The 17,966-nt window shown below is 41.2% G+C and overlaps 1 protein-coding gene across 4 annotated transcripts in view; it reads right to left on the minus strand.

Annotated features, from left to right (window-relative positions):
- Positions 1-17,966, minus strand: part of mid2 (midline 2) — a 150,532-nt gene that overhangs the window by 22,972 nt on the left and 109,594 nt on the right. For all 4 annotated transcript variants that reach the window (XM_083891118.1, XM_083891115.1, XM_083891116.1 and 1 more), the window contains 4 exons: positions 14,793-14,900; positions 6,846-6,994; positions 5,547-5,674; positions 3,951-4,094 (listed from right to left, as the gene is read on the minus strand). In XM_083891118.1, coding sequence (XP_083747244.1) covers positions 3,951-4,094; positions 5,547-5,674; positions 6,846-6,994; positions 14,793-14,900 — 529 coding nt within the window. The remainder of the gene's footprint in view (positions 1-3,950; positions 4,095-5,546; positions 5,675-6,845; positions 6,995-14,792; positions 14,901-17,966) is intronic.

The following is a 17,966-nucleotide window of genomic DNA, read 5'->3' on the forward strand; positions in this document are numbered from 1 at the left end:
CTCATCTTTCCTCCCCAGAGCCGAACTGTGGGGAAATAAAAAAAAAAAAAAAAAAATCTTGAAAGGAAGAGAGCTCTCAGGGCACTGCCTTCCGTGTCCCTTCTGGTGAGGATGTGCTGTGAATTATTGAGCAAGAGGGTAACACCATGCATAAGTAATAGCTGAGAGTCTGCTTGTAAATATAAATACTTCACAGGACGCAAATAAGGCCTTTAAAAGTGAGGCAGCTTTAAGAATGAATGAGGGGTAGGGTCTCCTAAAAGTTAAAAGTGAAGGCTGCATTTTCACCATATCTAGGTTTCATAGAAGAAAGAGAAAGAAAAAGAGAGGTAGCACTTTCTTGACACTTTGCCTGGACACCGTTTACTTTATTAGAGAGAGGGCGAGCCGATTCATCTTCATTTTATTCGCAGTATTCGTCACGAAAAAAAAGCAAGTTTATTGATCGACTGTGACAGCTCACCCATGTTGTTAAAGAAATGATGCCACCCACATGTCGTTTCGGCTGCACCCAGATACAATGAGGGAGGCTTTCAAGAAGAGACGCAAGTGAAAAATGACGGAGAAAGACTTTGAGCGGTTCCATTCCAAAGCTTCTGATATACACAGTGCCTCTACACTTCTGCTAAATCAAATTAGGTCAGTACACAGCAATAGTCCCTCACTACCATTGACACTGAAAAGAGCTTTTCTGATGCCGCTTTAGTGCACAGTGTAACTTCAAAGTGTTGCCGGAGTGAGGCCACTGAAACAGAGAAAGACGACAGAAAGTGGCAGGAAACGCATCGGCTGATGTCTTGTATCCAGACATCATGTGTGTGTGTTAATGCATGTTTTAAACTTGTGCGTCTTTCCGTGCGTCTTGGTCTTGGCTTAGAAGCAGACAGATGAAAAGAATGGATGAGGTTTTTTTTTTATCTTTGATGATGCAATAAACAGATTTAATGGTGACAGCCTGTGTGCACTAGCATGTGTGTGTACGAGCAGCTGGGCCCTTGAATCCATCTCTCGGTGCATCTACATAACCTCGCCGAGTGTCTTTACAGAGGTTTCTGCAATCGGCAAAAAAAACGTCAGCTGCAAAGATTGATCCTAGTATATCAAACAGACGCCCTGTTGAGACGCCACAGTGTGAGAGAGTCATACCCACTGCAATACTGTCTTTTATAACCTGTGATAATCCTGTTATTAGTTCACCGCAGGTCAGTTCTCATGAATACACATGAAACTCGGATTGGAGCTGCACTCAGCAGTATACTCTGGTTACCATGCAGGCTTCTCTGAACCAAAAAAATACATGATGTAATACGGTCAATGTTTTCAGTGTCAAAGTGGAAAAACGTGGGAATGATGATAATATTTAGCTTGGTAGTGCTGGGCACGTTAGCATGTTAATGTCGTTAGCGGCGTCAATGTTCCATGGCAACTGACCGTGACTCCCGATTGTTAAAATGAGTCTCTAAATTAACGCTAAACTTCAAAAAACAGAGGCACGTAGGTTCGACTGCAGGCGCGCTAATCGCCGCTAAAGGAGCTAACGCACCTAACGGAGCTAACTGGTAAACGGTGCACGGACTCCGGTGCCGCGGCACACAAACATGACACCACCCGTGTCTTTTTCAGGTAAGTCGTCATGGAAACGCGTCATGCGTTAATATGCGTTAACGTTGACGGCGCTAACACCGTTAACGTGCTAACGTGTCCCCGAAACTAGCTTGTCAAGCATTTAGTTGTAACAAAATATGATGCAGAAGCTGAAAAAGATGTAAACAAATGGCTAAAGAACCATCACTAGTGCTCACTCGTATACAGTTAACGGAACATTAACCCAAGGCCCTTATGATGCTAAGCTACTTACAAATACTCTTTGTTACTGCATCAGTAAGATTGTAAAAGAGCCAGAATATGAATTCTAATAATCAATAAGTTCAGGGTATTTTACTCATACTAAGAGTTAGATGAGAGATACTTCATAATGACTAAAAACAAAAGTCAAGCATATCCACCTATAGGCTACGAACACATTTAATTAACATCTTATATTAGGTTTTGTTTATGTTGCTATCGTGGTGAAATTGCCTCTGGCGAACACTCCTGTGTTCCAAAAAACAATGCGTATATTTGTCTGGCACGTCCACCGGACCATAAAAGTGGTGGAGTATACACTTAAGCATAACCCTGACTTCAATGTGAGCGTGTGAATCAGCAAAAAAGTGGCACAATATTTACAACCATCATTACCTCGTGGCGTTGCGATATTGATTAAACCATTAGGATGTAGCCCTTAATTATTAAGGTTATATAACCGTAGTGTTTATGTCAGCATTACTGTCTCGACTTGAAAGCACGACTTCGAGAGAGTGAAAATTAATCTGGAAGGACAAAGCAGAAATCACCTCCTATTTCCTCTGTAGATCAGTTAATTAGAAACAAACAAAAACAAAACAACAGTCATCTACTCTGTTTTAGTTTCTCTCGTCTCTTTCTTGTTTGATCTCGAGCCTGATAAAAGGTGATAGAGCGCGTGGGTAGAATGTCGGCGATTACGACTCCGTCTTATGTCTTATTATTTACACTTTTGTAGTTCAAGTGTTGGTTGGCAGGAAAACAAACGGGTCAACAACAAAAGACACTTGGCCACAGGTTACTGCGACACAATTACAGCGGAGACATGTTTACGTACGCTCGTATTCAGCTCTTTTGACACTGCCTACATTTCTCCCCCCGCGGTATATGATTTAATTTGCCGATTCTATTTTCTGCAGCTGTGCTCGGATGCTCGCGCAGAGGCAGGGTTCACAAAGCGTCCACAACCCCCCCATTCCCCTCTCCCCACGGGAGGGCCGAGGCTGAGGATGAGACCAGGAGAGGAGGCAGATATAGCGCGCTCAAGTGGGAGCATTTAGCCACTTGGAATAAAAAAAAAAACGTTGAGAGAAAATGCTATGGTTAGGAGCTCAAGTGGCGTGGCAAGCTAAATGGATTCTCTCTTTGCCAGTTTCTCCTGCGAATCTCTGAGGACTCACACGCCGCTGAATATCCGAGTCACTCCGTCTCACAGTTGAAATGTATCCTGATGTTTCAAATGGCTGGGGCACTTGAGTTTGCATGGTTTGATGGAGAAATGTCAGGCTACACAGAAGAGGAGGAGAGACGATGAAAGGAACTCAGTGGGGAGGACAAGAGTGGAGAGACACAGGTGTGTGTGTGTGTGTGTGTGAGTCTTTACATTCGGTGATTTTTGCCTCTCCTTTACAAACAATTATTCCCTCAGATTTTCACTCTCTCTTCCTGCACAGCGACTCCTCTTTTCCTTCCTTAATGAATGCAGTGACAGTCTGATTAGTGGATGCTGGCCAGATTCCTGGCAAACTTGTAAATGGTCGTTGATGAGCGTTAGAACTTTCAAAGCACTATTTATGAAGTTTCAAGAGAGTCACATCCAATAGTGTCAATAATAACAGTGCGGCACAGGCAAGGAGGAGGAAAAATGACAAACTGCCCGGAGTGATTTTTGTCAACCGATAATTGGAAAAATAGACACGGCTCCTTGTGGGATGGGATAAACGCTCTGACAACAATTACAACAGCAACAGATCTATTTTGGCCGAAGTGTTGTTGACTGTTCCATTAGCTGTTATTACAGATCTTAAGGTTCCAGGAGTGAATCTTAAAAGCACACCCTCATGAGCTGAACGAATAAAAACCCAACAGAAATATGGGCTATCCAACAGTTTGATTAGATATTGAAGACATAAAAATAGAAATAGTGTGGTGCTCCAGTTTATGTTTGGTGGAGGTCAATGAGGGTGTTTTCCTCGTGCTTGTGCATGAATGTGTGTGAAGTGATTTAAAGGAAAAAAGGGCCATTTATGGTACACTGTTTACGATCTACAGAACAGACCTTGTGTGTGTGTGTGTGTGTGTGTGTGTGTGTGTGCACGACTTACTGATGAAATTGGTCTGGCCAGTGTAGATGGTGTACTGCAGCTCGTAGGAGGTGACGCTGAACTCATCCTCCGACGTCCAGTGAACAGTGATGGTGTCGTGGGAGGCGGTGCACAGCTCGTCTCTTATGGATGGCGGACTGGGAGCTGTGTGTGTGTGTGTGACACAAAAAACAACAACAACAACATGAATCACAATGAGACCCCAAACTAGAAACCATCACTATGAAAGGCCTTCGTACACCAGACACATTTTTCCCGTGTGAAATGATTCGGTAACACTTTAGATTAGGGAACACATATTCACCATTAACTAGGTGCGTATATAAGTCGCATACTAGCCCTTTATTAGTAATCATTAAGCATGTATTAACACCATATTCTACATAACCTTATTCTACCTCTATTATGACATGAATTAGGATTTTTCCTACATAAGGTGTTCATGGATGTAATGTCTCCAAGTGTCTCCAAGTGTGGAAAGTTTGGATGTATTATTGCAGCCTTTTTCTTGTAATATATGTGTGCTTTGTCTTTCGTCATGCTTGATACTGTCAGTTGTGGCTATGTCTCATGTTTGTCTGTTGATGCTTAATGTCCTTTATGTCCTACATGTACTGTATGTATACATGTCTGTCTATTGATGCTATATATCTTACATGTATGTACTGTTTCTGTCCTCCTATCCTTAACCCTAGAACACCATTGCCGGGTGAACCATCGCCCGAGCAAATAAATATATGTGATTTTCATGAAAACCAAGTTTTCATCTTCATTATTATATATATATTTTTTTAGAAATGTTTTGTTCCCAAATTCCAAATTTTCTAGTAATTTTGGAGCATTTTTATATGGTCCCCTCATGATGCTTTTCTTTCATTTTGTTTGACAATTTCAGCACAAACTGACAAATAAAGTTGTATAAGTATCGTATCGTAATAAAGGGCTAGTATGCAACTTATATGTGTTACCCAATATTCCTTTTAAAGCTGTCATTGCAGCTGTCACATCCGTGATGGATTCAAGATTCAAGAGAGTCTTTAATATCCCCAAGGATGGATGTGGGGACTCTGTACAAACAAATGAGAGATTCCTAAAATCTTTAAGCTGTGTGACAGATAATATCCTCAAGTCCAAAGTGGTGAAGTTTAAGCTCCTGAACCAAGAAGCAAGTCCTTATAAATCATTCGCTTAATCTAGCGTTCTTGGTGTAATTGGAGGCGGTGCATCGAAATTCACCTTGGAACGATTTGCAAATGTGTGCCATTTTTCATGTCACCATTACTGTGCAAAGACCTTTCAGTGTTTGACTTTACATTAAAGAAAATTCTTAAGCTGCTTTTAGACGTGCACTGAACCCTAGAGACACTGGGGGGGGGCTGGAAGTCTCAGCTCACCGAGACAATGTCTTGTTGCTTTCAACAGTCTCCGTAGACCGTCTGTACCCTAATCTCTGGACATTACCCTGCATTTCATGTCTAAAAAAACAACTTTATGCGTCACCTTCACAATTTTCCTCAGCTAAATGTCTTCTAAAAGGTCACACGACGTTTCTAACATTTTGTTTTAATAGTACTACATAGTTCGCGTAACTCCTACCTGTGAGGTAATCTAGTCCTTCTAAAATCTTCTTCTCTCTGGAGAAATCCAGGGCAAAGTTGTCGAACGCCTCATTCAGGTTGACGTCAGGGATGAGGACCTGGGAGGACGCCGTCGCCATGGCAACCCTGGTAAAATGTCACATAAAGGGGGGGTAAACGAGTTGAGGGAGCAGAGGATGCCCAGGAGGTCACATGAGGCAATTAAGGGAGATGAAAAATGTGTGGAGGAAAATGGCAAAAGAGGGGTGACAAAAGGGAGAAGAGACAATGCAGAAGAATATCAGATTAAAGCTGTAACACAACTGCGATAACTGACTCGGACTCTTCGTGGAAACTTTCTCCTGCTTCTTTTTTTTTGAGCATCAGTGTGCGGCAGGAGGCTGAGCCTGAACCTGAAGCCACTGCAGGGTTACAGAGCAGATCACACGCCAGCGCTGGTCCTTCTGTTCCTCGGTAAGCAGAATCAATCAATAAGAGAAATGCTACACGAGCTGCAGATTCTGCAAAAGAGATTTTGAGTGTACAAGAAACCGGTGGATGAAAACCTGCCGGTCTGCAGGAGCTGGGGAAAGGACGCAGGTATAAGCGTGGACGAGGAACTCGAAACGGCGGCTGATCGATGAGTTCCAAAAATGACTCGACAGGGAATCGCAGGAGGAGCCAGAGAGGGTTTGATACAATGCTGATCTCAATACTCGCCTCACTCACTGAGATTGCAACGCATAGAAAAGGGGAACTCATTTTTAGGGGGATTTGATTAAAAAAGACGAATTTGTATTGTCGAATATATGAAACACAGCTTTTGTGCGAGGCTGTAAATAAGACGAGACGCCTGATTATACAGAGTCAGAGAGAGAACAAACAACGTCACCTGTTTATGTGCAGAGATTCGTCTTAATATTATTTTGTGAACAGGCTGACAGTCTTTGACTTGTTAGGGCCGTGTATTAGCAAGAATCTCACGATACATTTACACATACAGGGGTGGTGAAATTATAAATTGCAATATATTGGTATAAACAAGGTGATATACTGCAATGTTCCCCACCTAAAATAGTCTATTTTATGCATGTGTAAACAAGATAAATCCTTTTCTTCCTCGAGTGGAAGGAGGGGGAGAGAGCGTGTACAGCAAACTGGCAGTCAGAAGGCTTAAATATAACACAAATCCACAGTCAGAAAAACACTGTAAACAATATTTCCGTATCCATAAAGCACTTCAGAATAGAGTGTAATGTATATGAGTATATGTACAATTACACAAATTGTGTGTGTGTGTGTGCTCGACATCGCTCACCTTTCTGCTACATTTCGGGCGGTCTGCAGGAAGCGGGCGTGGTCGTTCTCCTTCAGGCTCTGCTCAGCTTGTGTGATGAGAGCGCTGGAGCGTTCCAGACACTGGCGACAGTTTGCAATCTGCTGAGCCAACTTTCGCAATTTCATCACCTGGAACACACACACACACACACACACACACACACACACACACACACACACACACACACACACACACACACACACACACACACACACACACACACACACACACACACACACACACACACACACACACACACACACACACAGACACACACAGAGACACATACAGAGGATGTGTTTTGACATCACTGACTTGTTTTCTTTTGCGCGATGTGTGAGCCTTGAAGGGGATTGCATTCTTACACAGTCATGCTCATGTCTTTCACCACCATTTATGTTCTCTTTAATGAACTTCACTGTGTACACACAGTTAAGGAGTACGTGATACATGGCGTCGTGATGTACAAATACTTCATTATTGTATTGTTATCAAAATTCTGCGCTTTACTTTGTTATTTGTATTTCTAGCAACTTTTCATTTTACTCCTCTACAAATCTCCCAACTATCTTTGTTACTCGTTACTACCAAATAAAATCAGAAGAAGAAGAGTTGGTGATGATCCGTATTTATATAGATGCTTTTCTAGTCTTGATGAGCTGCTTTTTTACGCTATAGTTTTTGCCATTTACCTATTCACACATCTTTCATATCCATTCACACATTGCAAAATGGGGTTAAGTGTCTTGCTCAAGGACACATATAGACTAGCGGAGCCCGGAAATTGAACTCACAGCCTTCCAGTTGAAAGATCCTACCACTGAGCTACCATTGCTCAATCCTAACTAAGTAAGTAATATTATAAAAAGCGACTTCAACTTCTACCAAAGTCCTTTTCTGGTAAGATACGTGTACTTTTACCCAAGTATCCCTTTTATGTACTTTATACAAGACTGACAACACTTTAAGAAAATATGTTTCTGCCAAAATACTCCATAATAATAGTAAAATATTGCTGGCAATAAAGCGACGAACATTGGACCATAAATCCTATGTGATTTAAAACCTTGCAAGGACGAGAACTCGAAGATATTAAATGTTTTGACCACAATTTCTATTTTTAAAAGAAGCGGTAATTGTTCTTAACCTGCTTGTGTCTGACAAGCTGTCAAACACTCAGTAATTATCGAGTACGCAGAGGCAATAACATACACGGTCAGGAAGACACCGAGACAGGAAGACACAAAGAATGCAGCAGAGAGAGAGAGCGTGTCCTGTTCAGGTGGTCAGAGGTGAAATGAGCCCATTGGCTCCTTGACCTTATGAGCGTTTTTCCATAATAGAGGAGCAGAGGTGAATAAAAGAATTGTTCACTGATACAATGGCAGCAAGGGAAAAAAAGAAAAGATACAGACAGCTACTCATAAATAAAGAGCTTATAAATTTCTCGGAGTGTGTGTATGAGTTCCATCAAGTTTGGACCACAGCCTTGTAAACATGTCACATCTATCTCCATGTCCTTGCCGTCAGTGTTTCAAATGCACTCGCGGAGGCGACTGCGGAAATACAACGCCCTGAAGTCCGAGCAGTAAATAAAAGACTTTGCTCCAACAAGCATGATGTGCACATCAAGAGAAGGTTACATGAGTCAGAACCTTTATACACAAACATAAACAGAGCTGTATGACACTACATTACACAATAATTAGACAATCTCTGTCCGGTGATATCGTTTCCACCCGAGCACACAGAAGCCATTCTACGGCAACTTCAATTCAAAGTAATATATTCATCTTCACGACGGCTCGTATCCTGATCCTGAAATGAACTTTCACTTAATGAAACTCTACACTGGAAATCATCCAGGCTGCTTATGAGCTCGGAGACAGACTCTCGACTACTAAAAGGTGAGGGGTAGGAGAAAATGGAGACTGACTCTCAGCAATGGTGATTAAATTAACTTTTAAATGGCAGATGGTAAAGCTGCTTCCTTGAATGAAAACAGCACCTTCAGCAACACATTTCTAACTCCACACAAAATAAACAGAACAACACCGACTATTATAAGACCCCCTCACAGGATTAATCAGTTTTACCTCCAGTGAAGCAGAGATTGAAATTTGCAAAGAGGAATTTAGAAAATAAGCGCATGACATGTGGTTTGTCATCAAACCCTCTCAAAAGATCCCAACATTATCCAACGTGCACTTGCTTTCTTCTGTTGGAAAAGCGATTTCTGCTTAAAAGCACTCTCTACACTGGCAACTTGATGGAGTTTTCAATTAATGTCTTTGCTGCCAAGTTTATCATAATCTGCTGTCCCTTGCAAATCTATCTATAAAGCAAGTTGCGTCTGTGTGTCTGTCTGTGACGGGCATATCTCACTGACCGTTAGTCAGATCGCCCTAAGATTTTGGATATGGGTTGTGCATGACCCGATGGTGTGCATCCTTGATTTTTCACGTTTCACAAGTAATTTGAATTTTCACTGATTTATCATGCTGTACTTTCGCTGATTTATCACGCTACACCAGGCAGGCATCGGCTCATCAGCAGCAGCTGTGCTGTCTGGGGCAGAGTGAGGTGAGAGTGAAGAGGCTGTGGTTCACCTCAGAACATGGTGTTATACTGAAACAACGAAGTCGGTGTCCATTCACCAACATGCGAGCGCATATTTATTTAGCATTAGCATGCTACTATTTTGCGGCTAACTTGGAAAAACCTGTTTCCAAAGGTAAGCTAGCGAGGCTATGATTAGCATTCGCGTAACTAGCTAGTTTTGTGACTGTCAGCCACGCTGGAATCTCTTTACAATTTGATTTGCATTGTGCCTAATGATGTGGCACAGTGTTTTTTTAATGTTAGCCTTTGCATTATGTTAGCCTATCATGCATTACCATAACTGAAAAATCTTCTTCAGCTCCCACTATAGGAATACATACTTCCTACGGGCACTGCACTAGTGATTATAAATGACATAATGAGCAGGATGTTGACCGCACAGAGGAGAAGCGAGACAGGTGTAATGGCCGGTAATTATTTGGCAACATATCCATCAAACAACAAGTTTCAGAGATGATTACTCCCTCTCTTCTCGAATAATGGATCTTGTGCTTGCCTCATCTGAAGCTGAAACTGCACAATTTACTCTTCACAAATAAAGTGCCATGGTGTTTTAAAACGAGGCTGACAACTCTTCTCTCTGGCAAAATTACTCAAATCAACAGAAAATGTGAAGTGGACTTCACAAGTTACGAAACAGAACAACAAAAATGAGCAATTCTCGTGTATTATTTGTCTGAAAGGAATTGGATACTTTTAACGCAGCGAGAGCAATTTTCTAAGCAGTTTTTTTTTTTTTTGCAAATTACGGACAAAATAAACTCATAACTCTCTCGATGTCTTTACTGCAGGAATAAACCAGGGAGAAAATCTGTCAGATGGCCAAAACGTACAGCTGCCACAGATGAGAGCGAGAGAGGAAACAACTCTCTACAAATGAGTCAGCCGGGCTAATGGCTTCACTCAATGAGAAAGTGACCCGTCTACAGACATCTGGCTGAAGAGGAAGTTTTGGAAGTATCGCCAAAAAATGTCATTTTTTTTGTCAAATGGCTCGGGGAGGATTTAAAAAACAACAACTTTAAACCCATTTACTATAGGCCTTGTTTTGCCATTTTGTTATTTTTTATGGCATGCAGTGCTATCACTCACCAAAAAAAAATGTGAAGGATGACTTTAAGAGGTTACTATATCATTGAGCACATTCTCTTGTCATTCCTTTCTACCTCTTTATCTAAAAATGACAACATGCACCAGAAATATGCTACAAAAACTCGAGCAGAAATCAATTTAAAGGTCCCATATTATGCAAAATCAACTTTTTAATAATTTAAATCCTTATATTTGGGACTCTGGAGGCCCTATCAGTCGGCAAAGTGTTAAAAAAAGATGACTCACTCATGTTTTTGTGGTCCTCCTCAGTCTAAGTACAGGAGATAAAACACGCGATGTTGACTTCCGCGCTCACTGGGACGTCACAATGCGCTTCCTGGAATTGTTGTCTCGCGGAGCTCCGCTTTGTCCGTAAAGCACAGGAAAGTGCAGGCGAGGGCAATGGTATCGAAAAACCGGAAGTTCGCCAAGTCTGAGAAAAGTTCTATTCTTGGCTCCACAGTGCAGCACAGAGTTCTACACAAACTTCCAGCCTCAGAGGATTTATCTGTCCAGTGGATACATGTTATATATGACGGCAATGTGCCTGCTAGAGCCTGCAAATGATCACTTTTCCAAATGCTAACTGCTGTTAGCTCCCAGTAGCCTCTGTGGCTGATGTCATTTCCTGTCCCTTAAGATTTGTTTTATTTTTTTTTAAGGTGGACCTATAGAGATAGTACTAAACAGAGCATTCTGTTCTGTTCTGTTTTGGCGAGGTGATTAAACAGGCATGTTCATTAGGACACGAGGGAACTAGTTTAACTTGGAGAAATAAGATATAATGTGGGACCTTTAAGATATAATATATCCGACTGACCTGTTCAGTTTATAGGTTTCTATATGCAATTCCCGCAGTCAATTCCATGACCTTAAAGCTCCAGCGCAGAACTGCTATCGCTCCCTGTGGATTTCTGAGTACTTGCCCTCTAACCACGCAGTCAGGAGGTGCTGTCTTGTGTGTTTCTACTTTACTTTGGTAAGTTATCTGTTGTATATCTGTCTTTAAATGCAGCCTTACTGACTCTTCTCCTTCACGTGCTCTCAGAATTATCATAAATACAACTTCCCCGACATGCAAAATGCACATGAACGCCCTTTCACTTTGCGATTTCCAGTGGGAAATTGTGAGATAATTTAGATGCACGAGTTCTTGAAATATGTTAATAACATTTGACATTTCGAAGATTTGTCAGGAAGTGTACATTTATTTTTTTATAAATGATTATAATTCCTTTATTGTCGATTGTGTAAAAAACAGCCTATTTTTCCATTTCACTCCAACTTGAACGTAACGCACCAAGCATCATCTACCCAATAACACGTGAAGGCAGCATAAGCCCTAGGCCCCGTCCCAATACCTCCCCTAACCCTAAATTTTGTGCGTTCTCGTGTAGGAGGGAGCAAGGGATGCTTTGTGAATTCTCCCCAAACCAAGTGGAAATTTAAAGGGGGAGAAATGGAACGGGGCCCTAACCTTATTCCCGCAGTGGCTTTTCAGTGCCGTACCACACTGATTCCGTTGATTCCTCTGAGATACAGTCATATGTCACATGGCCACAAACGGGTCCTTGCTTGTCAATTAAATGTGCATCTGGATTGTCTAAGTTAACAAAACACCTCATGCTGCTGTATTTCAATTTCTACCAGCCATAACCTTGGAAAATGAAGGTTAAAAAACACACACCCAAAATAGATTACGGGATAAATCACTTTTTTAGACGTAGGCTGAAAAGGGAGAGGAGAGGAAAGACAGGTGATAGAATCATGCAAACATAAAACCATGGGGCTAGTGTGTGTTTTTGTTTGGGCGGGGAGAGATTAGACATGACTGCACAGTCTCCTTAGAGAGAATCTAAGCTTGTTAAAAGGAGGTAAGATGGAGAATGGGGAGCACCTTGCACAGGTCTGTTCACCGTCTGCTCATGTCTACATAATCCAGTTTTGATGTCGCACTGTCACTTCTCAGCACTTTCACATCAGACACTGTCCTCAATCACAAAAAAAAAACAACCCAGCACCATTAGTAGTTTGTTTAAAAGCTTCAAAATGACCTCTCGTCTCCATCTCCCGCTTTCTCACACCACTAACCTCTCCTCAACTGCCTTTTTACTGACACACACTCTCAGGAGAACAAGCCTTGGTTTTTGTGTGCAATCATTACAGACACACTGTGAGATAGTCCCTCTCTCAATCGCGCTCTCCCTCTTTTTTCTTCCGTGTTGCTCACACGCAAACCCTGCCACACACACCAACTAGTGTCCTTGTGTTCAGTGTTTGGAAATCTTTCATCTCTCCACAAAGCTCTTTTGCTGCCTCAGAGCTTCCTCCACAATCGCTTGAAACTTCACCTCTGGGAAGCTGAGATTTAGAATTGTTCCTCTGCTCAAAACTGGAGGCACTCGCAGGGGGACTACACACACACACACACACACACACACACACACACACACACACACACATGCAAGTGGACTCTGAATAAAAAGGAAGATTCAGAACACTTTTAGCTGCTATCTCAGATTCTCTGACTGACCGCTGTGAGCCCTGTGAGCTGCGTTTCTTAAAGATGTGTTTGGCAGCGGCAGCTGCAGTTTGAACTCATGTATTATTAATGAAACACTGAAATGTGAATGCAATAAAAAAAACAAAAAAGCAAAAAAACAAAAAAAACACGTCCCTGTTATAAACCTGAAACTGCATTAATCAATATGGTTTATATGGACAATAAATTAGATAAATGTGTGTTGTCAAATTGGCTTGTAAAAGCCACAGACAGTTATCCTTCAACTCGCTGTCTTTATGGAGCCATTTAGCTGCTCGTCGCTTATTGTTTTGGTCTGCGGGTACAAACATATATATAGCAAGAGATTTTTATTTATTTTTGTGGCAGTCAAGTTGTAAGCTGTTTTGTATGGAGGAGGATTAGGGCCTAATGTGAAAAAGAAAAGGAAACAGCCTGACGTCTGAGATAAAATTCAGAATTCTGACTTTTTTTTCTCAGTGTTTTGACTTTAAACTCAGAAGTCAGGCTGTTTTCCAATTTTTCTTTTCTTCTCAGCATTCTGACTTTTTTGTGGCCCTAATCCTCTTCCATATTTCTGAAACCCCCAGTATATCTTGAAACTGGTTAATGGCACATGCATATGCATGAGGAGTTAATGATGATCCTAATATATCGTAATAATGCCACAGTGATCTAAACATTTATTTACATCTATAGTTAAAGGACTCATATTATATCCTATTTCCACAAGTTAAAATACTTCCCTGGTGTCCTAATAAACATGTCTGTGACATGCTTTGGTCAAAACACCATAAGGATGAAGCACCATAGCAGTTCAATCACCCTGCCAAAACAGCCCTGTTCAGAATGGTCGGTTTTGAGTGCCTGTCTCTTTAAATGCAAATGAGACACAGGGAACTACGTCAGTGTCACTGAGGCTCTGGCAGCTAACACAGTTAGAATTTGACTCTAGTTGGAACATTGCTGTCATATATAACATTTATCCACTGGACACGTAAATCCTCTGAGGCTGGAAGTTTGTGTAGAACTCTGTGCTGCACTGCAGCCAAGAATAGAACACTTAACGGACTTCCGGAAACTGTTGCCCTCGCCTGCACTCTCGCGTTTTTTAGGGACAAAGCGGAGCTCCGCGAGACAACAATTCCAGGAATTTCCACAATGTGACATCACAATGAGCACGGAAGTCTAAATTGCGTGTTTTATCTCCTGTACTTAGACTGCGGCAGACCACAAAAACAGTCATCTTTTTTCACACTTTGCCTACTCATAGAGCCTCCAGAGTCCCAAATAAATATATTAAAATGATTAAAAAGTTGATTTTGCATCATATGTCTCCTTTAAGAGTAGTTAATAATCTGTCAGTCCAGACAGAGTTAGGGCAGACGTCCCAGCGATCCCGAGAGTATGGGACAAAGAGAGACAGATGGACATCCACATACATGCACATCAATGCCTCTGGCCACCGCTCAACACCAGTGCAAAGGCATAAAAACTGAAAAACCCAATTGTTATTGCTCAGCTCCAAACAGCAGGGCTGCTAAAGAAAGCTGAAGTCGATAACTGTGTCCAATCCTGGTGAAAATGTGAAGTGACTGGCGTTGATTGGTTCGTCAGAGAAAGTAAGCCACTTCACAGGCACAGAGACTCTGACATCTCTGCAGCTAGACCAGAAAGTGGGCGCGCTTTACCTTTGACTCTTTGATCTTGACAGCGATGACCTGTTTTCTCTGGCGAATGATCTCCACCAGCTCATCACACTCCTCCACCAGCTTAGCTTCATGCATGGCTGTGTTCACCTGGAGAGAGAGAGAGAGAGAGAGGAGCAGAGGCACATGTAAATGGTAAAATCAAAAAGAAACCCCTCGCAGACTTGCTTTCATAGAACATTTTTCATGTTCTCTAAAATATTTGAACAACCTCGATGGATTGAAATGTCAAAATCAGCTCACACAAATGGGATTTACACCGCCACCGCTTATTCTTGTACATAAATGAATGATCATAAAATGAGATGATGAAAACAGGCGTCAGGCTCCAGAAGAGACTCACATTTGCTTCCAATGTGCCAATTTGGGAGATTCTGTGATTATTTCAGGAGCAAAGTTGCCACGGCAACTTCATCATCAGTCCGTTGTCTCAACAGAACGCGAAATGAGCAGCCAGCTCCGCGTTCGCGATGCGTCGGTGGATGTTACTAAACATTAGAGAGGTTTGCATAATTGCCAGTTTGAACCACTCATATCGGGTCTGCCAACTACATAATACAATTATAATTGAACCTAAAAAAAAAAGCTATTGGAATTTAATTGAAAGTTTTGGAAAAAAAATAAAGCTTCAACTTCACCACAGAGGGAATGTGGAGAAAGTAATATTTTTTAAGAAGGACATTTGAAATATTACATTGGGGACAATGATAACATTGTCACATTTAATGGAAAGGTCACAGTTCATAGCACACTTTGTCCGCTTTAATCCAATTTTAATTTTAAGGCAATTTTTTTCTGTAATCTTGTGGAAAAAAACCTGCAAATTTTAGTTTTACTTCTTCCATGCTGCAAATTCCAAAAATAAGTTTGCATAAGATAAATAAACTACATACAAGTTTTCCACATTTTATCATCTACTTAATATTAAGAGTTACTTTCACCGGTAAAAAATAGGTTATGAATATCAAATAACAATATCATCATTCTTGAACATGTTTCTTTACAATGTGGACGTGCAGGTTTTCATTGATTCCCTCTCGTGTACATTGTCACTGGGCTGTGACGCTCTGCCGCGCTGCAGTCTATTATCGTACTTACTCCAAGTTCCACTCATCACTCCACAAAGCTCATTACAACTCGCCAATCCACTTAAGCCTCATTATTCACGCACATACACACGCGTACGCACGCACGCACGCACGCAATCCAACACACATTTAATCCCGCATAGCGCCTGTCTAATGACTGCAGGTTAGTAATTAAGCAGGATAAATGCAGATGTCGGGGATCAATGTTGAATCACAACTGCGCTCTCCCTCTTTGTTCAAGCTCACACACATAAAAAAATAAAAAACCCCGACCTAATTCTTCTTTTCCACGAGCTCCTGGTGATATTATCGACTCCCTGCTACACAAACTCCGTCGCCTACTGCGCCGCTCTCCATTCATCAGGCTCCTCTGCAGGTGCAGCTCCGCGTTAGATCGTTTTGCCGATCACTGGTGGAGCATGTGAGGAACGACCACAGCGACGTTGAATTGAAAAGGTTCTACTTTCGGGAATTTCCAGCTACCCCCCTGGTTTTGAAAATGGTGGCGAAAATCAGGGGGAAAAAATCATCTAAGCCACATGTGTCAAACTCAAGGCCCGGGGGCCAGATGTGGCCCGCCACGTCATTTTATGTGGCCCCGCGAATGATGAATTGATCTTAAAAATCTGTGTTAAAATAGGTCTTTGCTGCTTTAAGGCGCGTGTTGACCATAAACTACATTTCCCACAATGCATGTCGATTGCGTTACCCTCAAAGTGGTGGCACCGCCACTAGATTGCAGTGTATCATTGTATATGCATCATGCGACGAGCGAAATTGAATAAGTAATAAATACAGAAGGTTATTTAGCAATATGTTACGTAGCAGTTACCTTTATTTTACATTATTATATATATATATATTATTTTATTTTATTATTATTATTATTATTATCATTATTATTATTATTATTAATAAGCGGATGATGCAGGAAACGGTTTGTGTGTTAAGTGAATGCTGGATGTACACATTTCTGTCAATAAATATCAAGTAAGATCAGTTGTATCTTATTCATTCATACATCTATTCTTACTGTGTTCTCATGTGGCCACAGGTGTCACCATGCACCACACACCCACTCACGACTATATATTTATTTAAGTATTAATATAATACATTTTATTAGTATTATTTCTAACCTGCGTTGTATTTGTTCAAGCTTTGTTCAGACTCCCTCAGCATTGAGTTAAAAACATAGTAGAGATGCCAAAGTCTCTTAAGAGAGATTTGATCGTCTCCATGTAAGGATCAGAATGGTTTATAAGTCCAAATGAATTATTCCAAAGTAAGCAATACCTGAAAACTATAATAAATGAAGTTTTGTGAGATTTACTTACACTGAAGTAGGGCTGCAATTATTTAATCAATCGTCAAGAGTTGATTTGATCCGTTTGGCTGTTTTTTTTCCCCCCTCATAATTAAAACAAGCTCTCTGAATATATTCTGGTTTCTTCGCTCCATATAACAAACAAATCATTAAAACTGATTCATTTTCAGTTTGTGGATAAAATAAGACGTGTGAGAACGTTATCATTTTGAGGTTTGGGAAACATTGATCAATATTTTATTGCCTCTATGGATCAAACAAGTGCTTAATTATGAATATAATCCACTGAAGCTCTTTGATTATTTGTTATATGGTGACATAGAAAGATCCTTTCACATTAGACACATCCTGACTAATAAGGGCTTAGACACAGCCATCAGTGACAAACTGTGGACTGTATTGCATTAACAAATTTAGACCACAAAGACAATAATAATAAAAAAACAATATTGTACAATCTGGCTCCCAACATGGCCGTCATTCCCAAAGGTGGAGGTACAGAGCAGCTGTTAACCCCTTGTTCACACAAAATCACCACATCTAAATGTAATTTGTGTGCTCATTCTATTCCATCAGCCTCCCCTGTCTCCTCCTTCCCTGTATTTGTTCCTCCGTTCTTGATATTCTCCGTCTGACAGGTCCCCTTGCCGTCTGTCTTTCACAAGCTGCTTCAATTTCTTTCTTTAACCGCCCCTCCCCGTCCATCTCCTCCCAGATGATGTCCTCAGAAGATGCGAAGGG

The sequence above is a fragment of the Microchirus variegatus genome, assembly GCF_963457635.1.
Source record: "Microchirus variegatus genome assembly, chromosome: 6".
Lineage (NCBI taxonomy): Eukaryota > Metazoa > Chordata > Actinopteri > Pleuronectiformes > Soleidae > Microchirus > Microchirus variegatus.